The sequence below is a fragment of the Hoplias malabaricus genome, chromosome 10, assembly GCF_029633855.1.
Source record: "Hoplias malabaricus isolate fHopMal1 chromosome 10, fHopMal1.hap1, whole genome shotgun sequence".
In the NCBI taxonomy this organism is placed as follows: Eukaryota; Metazoa; Chordata; class Actinopteri; order Characiformes; family Erythrinidae; genus Hoplias; species Hoplias malabaricus.
In genome coordinates, this window is record NC_089809.1 from 34,805,995 (window position 1) to 34,825,928 (window position 19,934).

The 19,934-nt window shown below is 40.5% G+C and overlaps 1 protein-coding gene across 1 annotated transcript in view; it reads left to right on the top strand.

Moving 5' to 3' along the window:
* Positions 1-19,934, top strand: part of scn5lab (sodium channel, voltage gated, type V-like, alpha b) — a 173,653-nt gene that overhangs the window by 118,078 nt on the left and 35,641 nt on the right. The window contains exon 17 of the mRNA XM_066682864.1: positions 16,854-17,306. Coding sequence (XP_066538961.1) covers positions 16,854-17,306 — 453 coding nt within the window. The remainder of the gene's footprint in view (positions 1-16,853; positions 17,307-19,934) is intronic.

The following is a 19,934-nucleotide window of genomic DNA, read 5'->3' on the forward strand; positions in this document are numbered from 1 at the left end:
TGGCATTGAGCCACAAGTGTGCCTAATGCAATAAATGTGCATGAGCGAAACCAAGCCCCTCAACGCCAGCGGGACAGAGTGTTTACGTAGACATTCAGCACGTTGTACATTCAGCATCATCCAATTTGAGGAATGATGTAACACTGAATATCAAAATAGACTGTCAGCCTTGCAGCATATCCTAGTGGCTACTGATCGGAAATGAAAGTGTGTATGTGGATCTCAGTGTGTGTGTGAGAGTTATGAGTGCATGTATTAATAGGAATTAGTTTCTTTTGCATTAAAGAGAATGTGCTGAATTTAATTTAATGTTATTTATAAATGTTAACGTTAAGGTTTTTGGCATCAGGCACCCTACTGGAAGTGCAGAATGTCTGCTTGAACATTTTGGGTGTGGAATGGAAGTCCAGAGGAACAGGAAAGAAATATATACATATAATTTTTATTACAATTAGAACACTCATTGTCCATTTTCAAAAGAATATGTTTATGGCGTTACATTGCACAGATTTAACTATTGAAATGGTAAACCTGATTTGAATTGAACTTTTTTACCAGACATCCATTTTGTATATCGGCAAACCATTAAACCCGTTTAAAATGCTACCAGAAAAGACATGGTATGTGTACACCTATAATAGCCAGAGCATAATACATCAGTGTACAATCAGGGCTTTCTGTCCCTTCCCATGTTTTCTATCACTTTATAAAACAAATGCACAAGGCTGCCTCTTTTGTGTTGAAGGCACCGGTGCAGTACGCATGTACAGACTCATCCAGACTTGATTTGGTCAATCAGACTTACACCAACCCACTAACAGTGTGTGTTGTATTCATGCCTTTTTTATGTCACTCAGTTCCAGCATCATGTTGTGAGATTGCAAGATCAGCGGAAAAGTTTCATGTGATAATTGAAATTGAAACTCCATTGATCTGCGATCCCAAGGGGAGAGATCTTGGGTGAAGTGTGCTGTTAAAGTTCTGTTTCTGCAGTTGATGTGAATATCAGGAAAAGTCAGGACGGGCCAGCTGCTGTGAGGAGTGCGCGGGGTGTCTTTCCCACAGGTTAATGACATGTAATAACACACTGCTGCTCACCCAAGAGTAAGGCTTCCACAGCATGGCTTTAGCATCTCAGCGTGCCACACAGAGCTAAAGCAGCTCTAGCACTACAGCATGAAGCTGGACTTTTGTGGATTTGGGTAGAGGGAGGCAGTATGAAGATATTTATTTGTATTGTGATTGGTATTAAACAGTGCTTGGCTAGTGAAAAATATTCTGTGTAGAGCTTTGTGTGCTAGACTGTCAATTCCATTAACCATCCCAGTACAGTTTAGCACACACTGCACGACACCAAAGCTCTGTGAAAAGCACTCATTTTTAATTATTATTAAAAACGAACCCGCAGTCTAATAGTTATCAAAGGGATCATGAATTGTAGCGTTAATGTGCTCAGATATTACGATATATTTTCAGCAGAAGCACTAATGAGGAATTTCTAATAAAGAAATGCCATGTATTGCTGGACCATACAGTACTTTATCTACAAAGAAAACTGGGCTCTGTGTGTGTCTGGGCCTAATGGACTGAAGTCTTTGACCTGCACTTTCTTCATCATAGTTCTCCCCTCAGACTGACTTTAGAGAAGATAGAAGCTGCTGGAATCTTGCACCCTGATTAATCATCTATAACTGGCAGGTCTTTACTCCACCGCTGACTGACTTTATTTGGGGCGACAGGCGAAGCGTCCAGAGCGGTCTGTTGGTACCACTTTAGAAGAAGACTACAATTGTAAGGGTTTATACATGGTTTAAAGGATTGTGTTTTAGATACGTATTAATTAGGCTGTAAACACCTTAGTCATAAATAATCATTTGTAACACACAGATAGGAAGTCCCACATTGACCTCTTTTTTCTCTGATACTGAAAGTGTCAGAACTTACTGGAAATATTAAGGTAAAGAATAAGCTCAGACCTGAGAATGTGAATTTGGTCATTTCACATGTGAAGGTACACAATGTATAAAAAAGAACCTCTGCTGGTGGTTAATTCATTAAATGGTTAAGCTTATTAACAAATATGTAATGAGGCCACGTAAGGTCGTATCTGGCAAAATCTAAAGTTTAAATATGTAGATTAAAAAAAAATTATTAAAAAAACAAACCAAAAAAACAGGTTACTGTTGCTCTTTCTATCTAGGTGTTATAACTGATTATTAATGACTATTAATTGTATTAACAGCATAACTGTTAATAAACAGATTTTAAACACTCTATAAACTTTTATGAGGGCAGTCTTATTCTAAAGGTGTTCATTTCTGAGGACACTGATTAGCTAAATTAATGTGTTATATGAATATTTTCTCTCAGCAACGTTTTTTGATTATCTGTGCTCTTGTCATTGAGCCCGTCCGGAGTGGGCACCTGAAACTTTGCCCTCAGCCAATGGGAACATTGCTCAGTTCAGTCGATATGATATAATTATGAAATTGATATGAACAACATAAAGTCCACTGAAAATTTCCAAGAACAAACAAGAAACATGACGTCACCATCAAACAAACCTCTTGGATTTGTCAATATTAATATATTTAAACTTAAAGTCTAAGCACCACTTAATGGACCTCCATGAATATTCCACATTATTTTAGTTACTGACATATATAAGTATGAATTAAAATGAAAATAGCAGCTTAATTTGCTTTAAAACTGACAATTTTATTAAATTGACGAAAAACCTCAAACTTCAACGCAACGGTGTGACGTCACTGGTGGACAACATCTGAACAACGCTGCGGTAAAACACCATTATGACTGACTGTAATGACAGTATCTAGCTAAATAACCAACATTATTCATGACAATAGCCCAGCAATAAGCTAAACTCAAATTTAGAGGTACCGTTATTCTTGTAAATGTGATCAAAGTCAAACTTGAATTCATCCGACACTATAAACCTCCATAATGCAGCTACGTAGCCGAGTATAATCTAAGCCACCGAGTTTAGCGAGTCAAGCTAACGTTAACTAACACCAACTAAAACAGGCGAAGTGAGTGTCCTTACCCTGTTTACCTCCATGTTACAGAGGCTCTTGAACACCTTTCGTTGGTGTCCTTACATGCCCATATTGTTGGAAAAGCGCCAGTGAAATGAGCTACAGATAACGGAGTGAGGGGATGGTCCTTTCCAAAGTGCCCGTTTAAAGTTGACAAATTTAGTCCATTTTCTGGATATTTTGGGATCTTTGGGCCATTTGTGCACAGATGTCCCACTGTACATTGAATGATTGCAGCCAAAAACAACACACCTTTTCGTCATTTTGCATTAAATTAAGTGCAGCTTCTAGAGTTGTTGTCCACCATCTACGTCACAGGCAAGACGCCTATTAGAGTTTCCGAACACCGTTGGGGGGGGGGGGGGGGGTCTTTTAAACCTTATTCCTTGAATTAGTAAGAAATAACATGTTCTCTGACTATCAATAAACACAAGTTAGAAACTCAAATTCCACTGTATTTATTTGTTTCACACTTTCATATCGCTGGTGCTTAGCCTTTAATTTAAAATTGAGTGCTGACCTTACAACAGTGCTCTGTAATGACCATCAGTCAGTGACAGATGCTGTAAACAATGTATTTTGAAAATGTGTTTAGAAATCATATCATTGTTATTGAAACATATATATTGTGATATATATTGATATTTAATTACTGTCCAGCCCTAGTAGCAACATTAATGAAAAGGAAGATTCTATGTCTCAATGTACTTTATGTATTACACATTGTTTTACATTTGTAACACTGATATATCAAATAAGTAGTTAATGATTATAGAAAAAAAATAATTTTTGGACGTCTCTATGGACCAGTCGCTCCTGGTATCAGATCTTACAGTAGAGTAATATTAGCCTTGTTTAAATGGACTTAGTGCAGTGCTCCTGAATATAATTGTTTTATTGTTTTCATAAACTTTTTTTTAAATTAAACATTGCATTCAATTCAATTAAAATCAGTTCAATTCAATTTTACTGTCATAATGCCAATATGGGGTTCTACAGTACAATGACACCGTGTCATGTTACTTCTCCAGTGTAGTCTGGGATACACTGGGAAGTCTCTGCTTCTTTTCGACCTACCACTATCACAACACCATTTGACAGCTCAGTATGCTTGGAGGAGAACTCAAATTACTACATTTCTTTATGTTTACTAGCAGAAATGACAGCATGCTGAGTGATGTAATTAACATTTTGTGCTTCCCATCAATTTAAAGTAAATATCCAGTACACTGACTTTAACCCACACAGTTTTATTTCTAAAACTCAGGCGACTAAAATAAGAACAATATTATTATGGTTTTGCTGGTTCTTTATTCTCTGAACATATTCTTTACCTGAAAGAATACCTTGCTTGATCACGATGCTATATTTTGCCATAAAGAACGCCTCTCATGCTCACCCTATGTCAGCTTCATAAGGGAAAGAACAATGCTGTAGATCACCTTCCAACTAGCGCTTGGACCTATAAGGTATTTTTGCTTTTGTAATGAATCTGTGAAAACAGGAACTTTATAGAAGAAATAAAACTTCTTGACTTGAATGTACACCAATATAATGATATTTAAGCCCTTCTGAACCTTTTCTGTTGGTCTATTCAGCATGAAAAGTTCACCCAGTGTAAAGGGCAGCTGGAGTTTTCAAATGCTGTAAAACAAGGGGACATTTTGATATGACAACCAATATGAACAAAGCTAATTACTCAGCCAGGGCATCTCAGTCTGGAGACACCTACAACAAAACACCCACCACTTCAGTCATCAGAACCTGACCGTCTGTCTTTCATGCATTCGGCCTTCCTCTATAAACTGCTCTTTATAATGGTGCTGTATAATGCTGAAGTGGGTAGGTTATTCACTTGAAGAATAACACTTTTAAAAAAGAAAAGAATTTGATTTTAATGACTCAGTTTTGAAGCTGTACACAGAGGACTGCGAGGTCAGTTCATAATGAGCCGTGCTTGCAGTGTATGTGCTTTGAAGAAAGCAACGTTTCAAATTCAGACAGAATTACACTTACGTAAATGCACCTCACATATGTTCATCACAACCCTTTACATGTGAAATTAAATACTCATACCATAGATTTATATGAAAATTATAAAGATACATACAGTACGTTAGAAGTGAAAAGTTGCTAGTGTGCTCAGAAAGGTGCTTCCAATAAGCCTACACACGTTATCTCATAGTTCCACTCAACCACCCCCCAAGCAGTCCCTGGAGCTACAAGACTTAAGCAGTTATTTTAAGTGAGCAGTTTTATATGTACGTGGTGACTGGAAGTTGTTGTCTGTAAACTGGCTGAGTGTTTATAATAGTGTATTATATATCATCGTTGTCTGAAAAACCTTCGTAATAAATTCAAAATAGTAAGTTAACAAGAAGAGACACATTCACATTAACTTAAAATAGATGTAAAAGTAAAGTGTCTGGAAGTGTACTATTAATCCATTACAATAATGACACAATGTAAAGTGTAAATTGAATACTGAAAACAAGCAACAAGTAAAAAAAATCAACATGTAGATATAAGTTCTTTCCAAAACCGAAACAATATACTGTAATATTGAAGATCAACAGCCTAAAGGCTGCTTTTCTAAATTTTATATATATATATATACACACACTGCATACGACCTCAAATCCCCTGTTAACCACCTGTTAATATCCAAAGAGGTCTACACTTAAGGGGGGTTGGGGTGGACGACTACTGACGTGCAGACTGACCAATTAAATGTTTACAGAGACGATTATCGACCAATAACGGTAGCTCTACAGTCAGATTGTCCAATCAAAAGATTTTAGGCTACTTCGCCACACCCCCTTTTCACTCAAGCGAACCAATCGGAGTAGGGGAGGGCGGGACTAGTTTGTGAACGAAATGCTTCTCCAAATTCAATGTAAGCTCTAGAAAAACAAGATCCCGGACGTTGGTGAAATTCCGCCCGGACATTTTTTTTTGTCTAAAAAGAGGACATGTCCGGGTAAAAGAGGACGTCTGGTACCCTACGTTTATTCATTATCTATGAATATGAAATAGTCCACAACTCTATCTCCACTTTCCCCTCTGCCACTTGCCTGCAGCTCAAAAGACACACCCTATGAGTTGACAGAATTGGTTCTTTATTTTTGTGATGTAAGAGACCCTGGCTGCCTGAATCCATCTGTTTGAGACCTTACATAGAATGCTGCAGTTTCAAAGTGAAATGCTTAGCCGTGGCACTCTTCAATGCGCTATGGATCGCACCAGGACTTGCAGCATTTGCAACAAATGCCAAAGTTTAAATTCGATTTTAAACGATGTAGAAATAAGAACTGCCCCCATCGCTGGGGTCTCTATAGTGTGCACCAATGATACATTATTACAAAACAAAGTATAATTTCTATGTCCAAACATGAAAAACGTGTGTAGGGGAACATAAATAAACAAATAAATAAAAATAAGTATGGGAATAGATCATTCAACATGTAGTGGAGTTGCTGCAGGTCACTTGCATCAATTCAGCCAACATTCATACCTGTTCAAACCTGTTTACATTTTAACAAGATGATTCAGCTCAGAGAGAGATGAGGGTCTCTGAGGAAATGTCTCTGGCTAAGTAATATCCCCCCACCCCCGCCCCCCGGCAGTTTGAACATACCTAATTTGTCTGTTTGGATCTCCATCCCCAGCTGACCTCCCCCACCCACCTCCTCCCCATCTGGCCACTTCTGCACTGGTCCCTCCTCTTCCCCCGCCTCTGCCCACTCACTCCTTTCAGATCAGCCAGCCCACCACATGCAGCTCCACTGTACTACTTCTACTGCCCACTAATCCTTGTACTGCCAAGTAGGTCTATCATTCACATATAGACAGCGTAATCACAGGGGAAATTCTTCTGGGTCTGATTCAGTGCATGCTGCTATCCTTATCTGCCCCACTGTGCTCCACTGTATCGCTGTAGACCTCATAGACCTCTTTAGGTTGTGTGCAACCCAACAAGCTCCAAAGCTGCATCAAATCAGGCAGCTAACTGCCACAATTAGGTAAATGGTGAGGGCTCAGGTAGAATCAAACAGGGGCTATTTTTTCCAGTTGAAATGAATAAAACACATCACCCCATTCTTTTTTTCCTATTCTCATGAGCCAATGGAGTGAAGGCAAAGTCTCTGATGTCTAAAACAGTCCTGTAGCTACTAGAGGTCCAAGGCCAGTGGATGAAAGGAGGAGGAGGAGGAGGGGAGCCATCTCACATATTGAAATGCCACGCTGTTGTCCAGGCCATGATTTATTCCCCACAAGGGCCTTGGGTTTGCTGGAAACAGGGCACTCCTTACTCCTTGTTGTTGTTGGAAGAGGAGAACAAGTGTATTCCCAGATATTGAAAGAGACGGTTCAGGCAAAATGATTTAGACATACGTTGCTCATGGATGGGGTACAAGCTTCATCCCCATACATTAACTGTGTAGCTCCATGATTCAATAAATTTAGGGTAATTTAATTATCGTTTTGGCCAAACCATCTATGTATTGATCAAAAATAATACAGCATACCATTTATAATAACATTTATTTTTAAATAGCATTTTGCTGAGACTTATAAAACAGGATTGTCAGTATTTCCACCTGGACATGACAGGATATACATCAACGCTTGTAACAATACCCATTTTTTTGTTGTCGATAATTTCTCCCCGAAACAATTACTATGAATTATATTATAGTCATTTTAGTCTGTTTTTACAACTTCGATAATGAAAATATAACTCCATAATAATGCAGTTACAGTGCTTTAAAAAGCAGTGGAGTAACATAGCAGTAACTTAGTCATGAAGAATATTCAGGTGTTGGATTTGCAATATAAAGAATATACTAAATAAGTAAAACATAACTAAAATAAAACTAATGTTTTCAAACAAATCCACACAAATGCTCCAGAACAGTGCAAGAGGCGAAAATACTGGAGACATTTATTTTTATGTAAACAAACAGACCAGGAAATGTCCTTATATAGTATGATAAGCTGACAATGTAATTATTGTTAGAGGCCTGACATCAGGGGAGTATCAGTTTTATGGTGGTGTTACGGCAAGTGCATCAAGAACTGAGAGCAACTCAGTATAAGGGATATACTCATAATCATAATATACTCATAAAGTCATAACCATGTGTCTCTGGTGTTGGCAGGTTCTAGACAACCAAGGCTAGTCTTTGTTGAGGAGAAACACATTGATTATGTTGTCATTCTTAAAGGCTAAGCACCACTTAATGGACCTCCATGAATATGTCACATTATTTTAGTTTCTGATATATATAAGTATGAATTAAAATGAAAATAGCAGCTTAATTTGCTTTAAAACTGACAATTTTATTAAATTGACGGAAAAACCCGAGCCTGCTACGGAAATTCTTCAACGTAACCGTGACGTCACTGGTGGACAACAGCTGAACAACGCCGCGGTAAAACACCGTTACAAGTGTTTTGACAGTAGTGACAGTATCTAGCTAGCTAAATAACCAACATTATTCATGACAATAGCCTAGCAATAAGCTAAACTCAAATTTAGAGGTACCGTTATTCTTGTAAATGTGATAGAAGTCGAACTCGAATTCACCCGACACTATAAACCTCCGTAATGCAGCTACGTAGCTGAGTATAATCTGAGCCACCGAGTTTAGCAAGTCAAGCTAATGTTAACTAACACCAACTAAAACAGGCGAAGTGAGTGTCCTTACCCTGTTTACCTCCATGTTACAGAGGCTCTTGAACACCTTTCGTTGGTGTCCTTACATGCCCATATTGTTGGAAAAGCGCCAGTGAAATGAGCTACAGATAACGGAGTGAGCGGATGGTCCTTCCAAAGTGCTCGTTTAAAGTTGACAAATTTAGTCCATTTTCTGGATATTTTGGGATCTTTGGGCCATTTGTGCACAGATGTCCCACTGTACATTGAATGATTGCAGCCAAAAACAACACACCTTTTCGTCATTTTACATAAATTAAGTGCAACTTCTAGAGTTGTTGTCCACCATCTACGTCACAGGCAAGACGCCTATTAGAGTTTCCGAACACCGTTTGGGGGGGGGGGACCAACAGTCTTTAAAACCTTATTCCTTGAATTAGTAAGAAATAACATGTTTTCTGACTATCAATAAACACAAGTTAGGAACTCCGATTCCACTGTATTTATTTGTTTGACACTTTCATAGAGCTGGTGCTTAGCCTTTAAGCAAAAATGCTTGTTGGTCAGTTGGATCAGAGTGAGCTCATCAGTTGCTACTACCTAGTTTCTATTCTTCTGGACATAATTAGGAGATATGAGAAATATGAGTTTGAATTTTAAAAGAGAATCCACTTGAGACAATTTCCAGTTTGTGCTGTTAATGACCCAATAGCACAGATATAATTTTTCTCAGAGTTATTTAATGTGGCGATGCAGTGATACTGTGTGTGGTATTTAGCAGCAGTGTCCTGAGGAGTCTAGTGCCTCCTGCCTGGGAACTCTCCCTGTGTGGCTTTATTGAGCAGCTCAACTTCTGGGCCATCAGCTGTCATTACTTCAGACTTGTTGAGGATAGCTCTGCCAATCAGCTGTTAAAAGACGACTAGCTGACTTGACTCAGGGTTTGTGACACAGTGTTTAGGCCTGTTTTCTCACCACTGAATGGAGACGAAAAAAGAAGGATAGAAAATACTGCCCTTAGAAGACACCACTGAAAACAGTGAACGCAGGGACAAAACCTGGTCTCTGTACACAGCAGGCATGGGCAATATCCAAATAGAATTACAGCAGTGTTTTATTTGTTAAATTAATGATTTCACCAATCAGCCACAAGATTAAAACCACAGACAGCTGAGCTGATAAAGACTGCATTGTTACAGTCACCTGTCAAGGAGTGAGGTATATTAGGTAGCAAGTGAGCAGTCAGTGATTGAAGTTGATTTGTGGGAAGCAGGACAAAGGGTCTGGGAGATTTGAGAAATTGTGATGGTCAATGCATCTCCAAACTCAGGCTTTGTGGGCGGTTCCCTGTATCCAGTGTTTAATACCTCGCCAAAAGTGGCCAAGGCAGTACAGTCCTGCAGGCGTCGCTTCTTTAGACTGCACAGCACTACCATCTCTTTTTCTTGGTGGTCTTAATGGTCATGTTGGTCGATAGAGTTTTCCTCTGACCCTGATGATGCACAAAGTTCATTTCTGCAAAGTGGACTCTTAAATGAGAAATACTTCACGGAGGAAAGGGAAGATCTCTAATTTTGGACTTTTCTGGACCACTCTGGGTTCTGGACATACTTAAAATAACTTCTCAACCTGACTCCTGGTTCTACTGCACACTTCGCACCATGTTTGTTTGTGTGCACACAGGAAGGAAATCGAGTAAATCATTCACTGAAAAGATACCATAGAAGAACGTTTGAGAACCTGAGCCTTTGAAAATGGTCAGTGAATTCCTCACAGTTCAGGAGTGACAGGATCTGGAAGAAACTGAATCTACAAGCTCTACTGAGTATCTTGCTGTAAGTAAGAGGATCTAGTGAAGCTAGTAACTTACCATTGAGCCCTTTACCTGGTGTCACCTCCCCAGACTGCAGTGACCTCTGGATGTCTGGTCAAGAGCACATCAGTAACTGAAGAGTCAAGAGTCAGCAAGAGGCCTACAAATAATTTACAGTTTATAGAATAATTAAGTGAACTTAACACTGGGCTGGAAACTGTGATCAACAAAGGAAGTGTAACTGAAGCACTGGGTCACCACATGGAGATTTGTTGTGTGTGTGTGTGTGTGTGTGTGTACATGTATTAATGACATTTATGTCAACCGACAATGTGGGAACTCCTTGAATGAAGCTTTGGCTCCATGTGATAACAGCTGCAGTTAAAGGCATAGTTCACGATTATTATCAAAAAACACTTTTTAAAAAAAATCAAATTTAGATGTTTCCTTGCCATTCACTAGCTCTCCAGTCTGTTAGAGTGCTAGAAACAAACCTGATGTGTTTGGGAAGCCGCGGTGTCGGTATGCTAGTCTTAGTCTTACTCTCTGCTCATGGCAAAAGCATCTAGAGCATTTTTAGACAAAAGAGATAATTCCTAATGATGAAAAACATGAAGCGAAATTAGGATATGGCTCGTGATTGCTCCATTGGTGGGTAGTATATACTGACTTTGGCTGTTTCTGATCACTTAAGGTGGAAATGTCTCCAAACTCTGGAGACGGCTAACTGCATTACCAAAAGCGCTACAATACTAAGCAACTCGAGTTACAAATGAGTTCCACATTAAAAGATGCTTAGCTTCTGAATGTAAACAATCAGAGAGAACTGCGATTACCCACAATCTGAGACGTTCTCTTTAAATTACATTTTCACGACTAAATCTGAATACACAAGTAGACAAAAATGTTGGAAGACAATACTCACAACACCAGAACCTTTTCACAATATTTGTATTTCAGTGTCAAAATTTAGCATCTAAATAGTTGGTTTACATCAGTGGTCAAGAGACATGCTCCTTCCAAAATTTAACCATGTGATCAGCTGCTTAGTGCTTGACGGTGGTGTCGCAGTCACACAGCTCCATGGACCTAGAGGTTGTGGCTTCCAATCCCACTTGGTGTGTTCTCCCTGTGTCTGCGTGGGTGTCCTCCAGGTGCTCTGGTTTCCTCCCATGATTCAAAAACACTGACTGGTAGGTGGATTAGTGGCTCAAAAGTGTCCGTAGATGTGAGTGAATTCAGCCTGATGTTTATTTGATTATTGTTCAGTTTGGCAAGATATATCATTTTTAACTCATAAAAATAATATTAAGACATATGTAAAAATATCACTCTGTAATCAGCACCAGTGAAGGTATGAAAAAATGTTGAACATTCTTCAGCTTTAAGTTAAATATCAGTGTCTTAAATTGTATTTTGATTACTTGTAAATGGCAAAAAGAGACTAATTAGAGTAAACCAACTGTGCTGTGGCCATGAAAGCAGGAGTGTCCACTAGCGAGGTCCACCAGGTAAACAGCAAAGACCTCTCTCACTGTGATCCTCAGAGTTTGAAGTGTCTGTGTTGAAAGTTGCGATCACTGGGGCAGAAAATAGAGGGAGCACACTCCTAATTACTTCTGTCACTGACAGCGACAAACTAGGCTAGAGGGTCCAGCGAGCTGGGGGAGTCCAGCCACTGTGCAGACCCCCATGACAGATGAGTCTCTCAGGAGCAGGGGACACACAGCAGCTCACAGCTCTGGACACCTGCTAATATCCTCTTCCTTCCCTTTTTGCTATTTTCTTCCTTTGATACTTTTGCTAAGTGTCCAAAGTTGCAGAGTTGCTGTGGTTGTATTTTAGCTCATGGCACTGGAGGAGGTCTCTCTAATGGAAGAAGCCCATCCTAATATACACCACGCTGCAGTGTAGGGCTGGGTATCATCCCTGGGGTCTCACTTATGACATAGACTTGCTTTTCATTCTAAATGTTTGTGAGAGCAGTCCTCAGCCTCTGCCTACAGTTTGTTTAATACAAACATTCAGATTTCAGCAACAAGCTACACACATTTACATTTCAATTTTGTTTCACTTCAGCAGTGATTTATAAACACGGGTCCTGGCCTGTTGTCTTCTCCAGAGAGCACAAGGAGTTCCTATTACAGTTGGACAAATGAACAAAAATAGATGGAATAATATAAATGTTATCATTCCTTCATTCGTTCATTGTCTGGAACCGTTTATCCTGTTCTGGGTCGCGGTGGGTCCGGAGTCTACCCGAAATTACTGGACGCAAGGCAGAAACCCTTCACAGGGCGACACACTCACACCTATGGACACTTTTGAGTCGCCAATCCACCCACCAACGTGGACCGTGAGAGGAAATCAGAGCACCTGGAGGAAACCCACACGGACACAGGGAGAACACACCAAACTCCTCACGGACTCGAACCCATAACCTTCAGGTCCCTGGAGCTGTGTGACTGCGACACTACCTGCTGTGCCACAGTGCCGCTCTAAATGTTATAAAATTAATTCTAAATGTAGTTTTTTATATTTCCAGATGATGTATAATTAAGTCTATATCCTGCAAACCCATTTCCAGAAAAAGGTGCTTTGCAAAATATTATAACACAATTCATTTATTCATTCATTCATTATCTGTAACCCTTATCCAGTTCAGGGTCACGGTGGGTCCAGAGCCTACCTGGAATCATTGGGCGCAAGGCAGGAATACACCCTGGAGGGGGCGCCAGTCCTTCACAGGGCAACACACACACACACACATTCACTCGCACACTTATACCTATGGACACTTTTGAGTCATCAATCCACCTACCAACATGTGTTTTTGGACTGTGGGAGGAAACCCACGTGGACACAGGGAGAACACACCACACTCCTCACAGACAGCCACCTGGAGCGGGACTCGAACCCACAGCCTCCAGGTCCCTGCTGCGCGACTGTGCCGCAACAAATTGCAAATTATTTAAAGCATTTATTTAAGTAAAAACAGTACAAAGGAAATATATTAAATGCTGAAACTGAGACATTTTAATTATTTAATATTTGTCCATTTTAAATCTGATGCCAGCAACAATTCAAACAAATGAACACAAATTAAAAACTTGCTGTGCACCAACTTATTCATTATTAAGTTTTTCTGAATTCATTCAGCTGTGATTGTGATGTAGTCACTAAAGTGATGAACTGAACTGAGTCTGATTCAAATGAGAGGGCACTGTTAGTGGGAGATATGTTATTCATGTGGAAATGAAGTCTGTATGAATCCCTTTCAAATGCATTATTATATTTTGGCTCATCCTCTCACACGTATGTGGTATGAATTAGCATGACAGAACTGTTCTTAAGAGTAGAAAGTGTGTGAGTAATTTGTAATGACTGTGAGGCTTCTTAAATGCAGGTGGGTTTGAATGGAGTGCTGCTCTCCCTCCAGCAGCACATTCCTCTGGCTGCACTGATAACCTGCCACTAAAGGAACCAGACAATGAGAGCCATGCGTGAGACCACATGACCACAGAGCCCCTTTTGTGCAGGTGACCGAAACAATGCGCTGCCATGGCAACGCCAGCAGCCCTCGGTTACCCGATAGGGCACCTGCGCCCACTTTGTAGCGAGAGCAGAACTTTAATTAAGCTCGTTCGGCCATATGGTCTGTTACGCAGTGCTTCACTCTGCCTCCGGCTTCGAGACTGAGAAAACTGTGTATGGAGGAGCAGATTTACACAAATCAGGACGGTGTGAGGCTTCCACAATGTGGATAATACAGGTTTCATTCTGCAAGTACCATGTATCCTTTGACTCAAGGTTCAGAAAGGTTTCCTTGATGTTTGACACACATTTAGGTGAAAGGTTTTAACGCTAAATGCCAGTTAGTGGATGCAGACTCATGCGACCTTTCTTAAATGAAGGGAATTAATAGGGACTTTGTGTCTACTTTGCTTCAGTGAAAGCCTCTTCTGAGAAGCCTTTACACCGGGTATTAGATGTGATTTGCTGTGAGGATTTGATGGCATTCAGAACTGATGATTAGCTTCAGGTCTCAAAGGCCACCCCAAAGCTATTGCATGCTGCTCCATGCAGGAAGGCTAGAGGGAGAACTTTACTCCTCCAGATGACACCTGACCTTGGGCAGCGTGACCTTAGGCTCATGTACAGCTGCTCTATTCTGTTATCTGTTCTATGGCGACTGTACAAGCTGTGCACATACTCTTTGTATACTTAGATACAGTTATATGTGAAACTGTCAAACTCTTTAGAGACAGTGTACCTCTTAGAAAATCTTGCTTTTCAAACACAAAATGCCATATATTTGTGTACAGCTGTATAACCATGTTTAATCCCCTACACCTTAAGGGATATGGGCTCCAAAACTAACACAGAGGTTTCCTAGCAGCATCAGGATCTTAAGAGGAATAACTGCAGGACCGCCAGAACCACCGGGGTGAGAGGGCATTTGACCAACAACTAGTTTTAAAAGTACACTCTCAAATCCCCACTACTTTTTGTTCTGTGGTTCATTAAAGGGGGAAAGAAAAATCTCCCGTGAACCGCTCCGGAGTGGCTCCTAGCATTGACCTATAGGCGCAAACAGGCCAATTGTCTCAGAGTTATAACCACTTCTGTTTGGGGGCAGGACATTAGAGGCGCATTTCTAAAACTGTGCTGCTGCAGCTTCAGGGATAGGACTGCGGCTGCTCACACTATTCCCCATTTTGGTAAATGTGAGGCACTAATTAATGGCTTAGTTTTGTTAGAACACATTTTATTCGCTAAATATCTGGTCTGGAGCATTTCTTACTGCTGCTAGGAGACAGGTTAAAATCTGAATGGCTTATATCATTTCAAAGGAAATGCCACTGATATTTCAAAATGCCTGCAGAATTCAGTCACTGAGTAAACAGAGGTGTTATTCAGAGTTGTTTAGTGTAAAATGGCACTATAAAGACTCAGAACTCTTTACAGCAGTGGTGATGGGAACCCCATTTATTTATTGTCTGAAATCACCAGTCTTTTGAGCTGTGCATTAGGGAGAAAGAACTAGAAATTTAAAAAATATGTTCCCTTTTAAATGTATCTAAATGACTTGTTTTAAACTACTCGTGCCACAGGGACATGGGTAGCGTAGCACCACCCCACAATAACTGACCAATAAGCCAAACCTGTCAAGGGTTAAAACTCAATTCATATTACAAATTATAATGCATTATTTCAGGAATGTTTAACATCGGGGACTTGGGCTGATTTCTGTCGTCTTTAAGCTATTAACCTCTTCTATCAATAATTGGACTATCAGGCAATCCCCTCAGCTTTACATTGTTTGATTTAATGGGGTTGGTAGGTAGCTTTCATTCATAACTGTGCATAATTACTGAGAGGAAATTGGAACAGCATGCATAGTTATCGTCTGATTACTAAAGCAACGGCATTCCGTGATAGAGGATGTGGTTGCTGTGTCTGCCTAATCAAAGTCTGCCCCCTCCATCTACACACACTTTGTCAGACAAATACACACACACACACACACACACACACACGAACACAGGCTAGTCTATTGAAAATGGCTTTTCTGTGAGTGTCAGAGTTGGATGTGACATTTAAAACCAGCTTCTCGTCCCACCCGTGGTTTAACAATGCTAGCACCACTGCTACCACTCAGAGCCCTGAATCAAATGTCTATTGTCATAGAACACCCATTCCCCCTCCGTTTCGACTTCAGCTGCTCCATCTAAATCTATTGGTACATGTTTATCTTTCCACGTAGAAGAGTGTAAAAAGGTACTGATGCATCACAATGTCAGTCCCCACCCTTCTCCATAAAAACCTTGATGTTTTGATTAAACACTATACACTGATGAGCCATGACATTAAAGCCACCCCCTTGTCCTTACACTTGCTTTCCTTCACCGACGATATAGGTCCACTTTGTTGTTCTGCAATTACAGACTGTAGTGTATCAGTTGCTCTGCATTCTTTGTTAGCCCCCTCTAACTTTAATAAACTTACTGCTAAAGACAAACTGAAATACAGCTTATAGTCTATGTTCTTTATGAAATTGTAAGTTACTGGAGTAAATTGCGCTCTGTAGTTCATCCCTTGCAACCTCTACTCTTTGGGGGAAGGAATTAAACTGACAGTCTAAACATTGCTGTATGGATTTGTTTGCATGTTTCCATTGGAGCATTAGGTAGGCCAGTTACTGATGATGGATGATTAGTTCTGTATCACAGACATCACTACAACTCATCACTCCACAGTCCCACACCCCAGTTACTGAAGCTTTCCACCTGTGGTTAATGGTATTGTTGTGGTGTGTTCTCAGGTGCTGAATCTGTTTCTGGCTCTGCTGCTGAGCTCCTTCAGTGCTGATAATCTCTCAGCTCCAGACGAGGACGGCGAGATGAACAACCTGCAGATCGCCATCGCACGGATCCATAGAGGAATCGGCTGGTTACGCCGGGCTCTCTGTGACTTCTTCAATGGAAACTTCAAGCGGAGGCGGCAGAAGGCGAAGGAGGCCAAGGCCATGCTGAAGCTGAAACGTCTGAGTCAGCAGGCCCAGCGCGCCGAAGGTAACGGCACCGCTGGGGTCATCGCTCGCTCGGTAGACAAGGGAGCTACCACCGACGACAGCTACATGACCAACCCAAACCTGACCATCAGCGTTCCCATAGCTCCCGGAGAGTCCGACGTAGAGTTCCCTGAGGAGGAGGACGATGAAGACGATGCTAGCGAAAGTTCAGATGAAGAGGAAGAGGAGGCAGAAACCAAACCGGTGAGGAAACATTCACAGTGATCTGTACACTCTCAAAGCAGAAGACAAACACTGCCATTAGTGTAAAGTGGTATAAAACTAGTTTTGCTGTGGGTACACTGATTAATGGATTGTAATGCGATGCTACTGAAAACCTCATATTTTCATAGGTCATATTAATTCATTTAGAAATTTTACGAAATGTGTTCTGGAGGATGAATTGAGCAGTAGATTATTTCACTGCACTTGAGAAAGTAGCATAACACTGAAAACTGAAAACAGTAAAACATATCCAGAAAGCCTTGATTATGTAAAGGGGTGATATAATCCCAAAGAATCGTTTAATGAGAAATCATTATTAATAGATAGTCACGGTATATTGCCCATCATTAAAACATCTTCGTGATCCTGAAAATAACAGTGATGAAAATTACAAACCCCAACAAAATGTTGGGACATTTTGTAAAATGCAATTAAACCAGAATGTGTGAAGTATTCATTCTTTTTGCAGATTTTTAAAACTGCGTAAGCACAAAGAAAAGATTTCTGAGTTTGTAAATATAAACAAATGTTTAATCTAATGCCAATAATACATTCCAAAAATTCTGAACAAAAGCAAAAAAAAAAAGAAGAAAAATTTTTAACGTAAACTGCCACTGTGTTCACAAGCTACAGGAAAGTAACTAATCACAGCAATTAACATAGTTTCAACATACGCTACGCTATTGTAAGTATAAGTTGTGCTGCCAATATATGTCAGGCTCTCCTCTGTTTTTCATCTACTCATAAACTGGACCACATGATTGAGTATGTGTGTGAGTTTGTGTGTATGTTTTTCTTGTTAATGTTACTGCTTGGCTGCAAAGTGTGGAAACCTCTTTCTGTGCAACATAATTTTGACCCACCATCACTTAAACACTACTAGTCAAGATGGCCCCTAAGTGTCTATGGTTCAACTGAAGTTTGGTGTCGCTAGTTTTAAACTAACTATGCTCAACGTAGGGTTTATATGGAGTTTACACCTCAACTTATGGTCAAACGTACGCTCAGTTGTTGCAGCTGGATGCAGGTGAATGGGTAACCAGAGGGGTATCATGATTGGATACAAAATGATCTTTGCAAATGAAGATGGTTTGTGGCTCACAGCTTGGTGCCAAACTTCGTGAACTAAGTGACAATCCGTTTTGAACTGTTCAATTCAAGATTTCAATATATTTCATGGCGCAGCAGGTTAGTGTCGCAGTCACACAGCTCCAGGGGCCTGGAGGTTGTGGGTTCGATTCCCGCTCCGGGTGACTGTCTGTGAGGAGTTGGTGTGTTCTCCCTGTGTCTGCGTGGGTTTCCTCCGGGTGCTCCGGTTTCCTCCCACAGTCCAAAAACACACGTTGGTAGGTGGATTGGCGACTCAAAAGTGTCCGTAGGTGTGAGTGAATGTGTGAGTGTGTGTGTTGCCCTGTGAAGGACTGGCGCCCCCTCCAGGGTCTATTCCCTCCTTGCGCCCAATGATTCCAGGTAGGCTCTACCTCACCGTGACCCTGAATTGGATAAGTGCTTACAGATAATGAATGAATGAATACATTTCATCATCTACTGTACATACATAATTTATACTGTATTGCATAAATATTGAGGTCATGTGGAGAAATCTCTATCTAGCACAACACTGTTGAAGTGTATGACCTTTGAGTCCTCAGACAGCATGTGATGAGAAACTGCCACGCTAGTCAAATGGGCTTGGGAGCACTTTGGAAAACCCTTGTCAAATAACAGTGTCACGAGCGTCAAGTTCTAAATGTGTGTTTATTTACAAAATACCATGTCGTTCAACAAAAAAATTGGAAATCATTTCCTTGCAATTTTGTCAGTTAAATAAATTCAAAGAAATTCTTGTTTGTGTAGCATTTTACAACTTTCCTGGAAACAGAATTAGCATGAAAAAAGAACCCAAGGATTTAAACAGTAGGAACGTAGTTTGTTTGGCTTGAAATGATGGACGTGCGTAGACGTTAGTATACACCCACTCCTGACCTTCCTGTCGTCTGTCTCTTATTTGAGACTCCAGGGATCGCGCTGTACATTAGGTTGCCTGGGTTGCTTGTACATTGCTAATGGGGAAAATACATGTTGCTCTTACAGTAAACACTCAGACTACATACGCTCCAGTGTCTAGACTTTCATTTATCAGATGTCATTTAGTCTGAGCCTCTGAATGCATGTATAATGAGACACTCAAAGTGCTTAGTGAAATGACTAAGTGGTATTAACCCTAGCATTTTGGTAAACATCTCACCCTCTGCTGGACGAATGCCAGACCTTAAATAGGGTCATTCATTAGTCACCTCTTCAGTGTGTGGCATGTGTGTGTGTGTACTGAGAGCACTTGACACACTGGAATCCACTACAGCTCACAGGTGAGAGAGAGAGAGAGAGAGAGAGAGAGAGAGAGAAGCTACTCATCTCACCTGTGCAGCAGTAGGGGTGTGTGATTGTGTGATGCCTTTTTTGAGGAGAGACATTGGCTGTTAATTTAGAGATTCGGTTTGATTGCTGTTACAGGGTTTACAATTGTTTGTTGGGTTTTTTTTTTTCATGATTTACTCCAGCTCTACCCTGTTATAATCCTCCTGCAAGACAACAGTACCCCCAGAT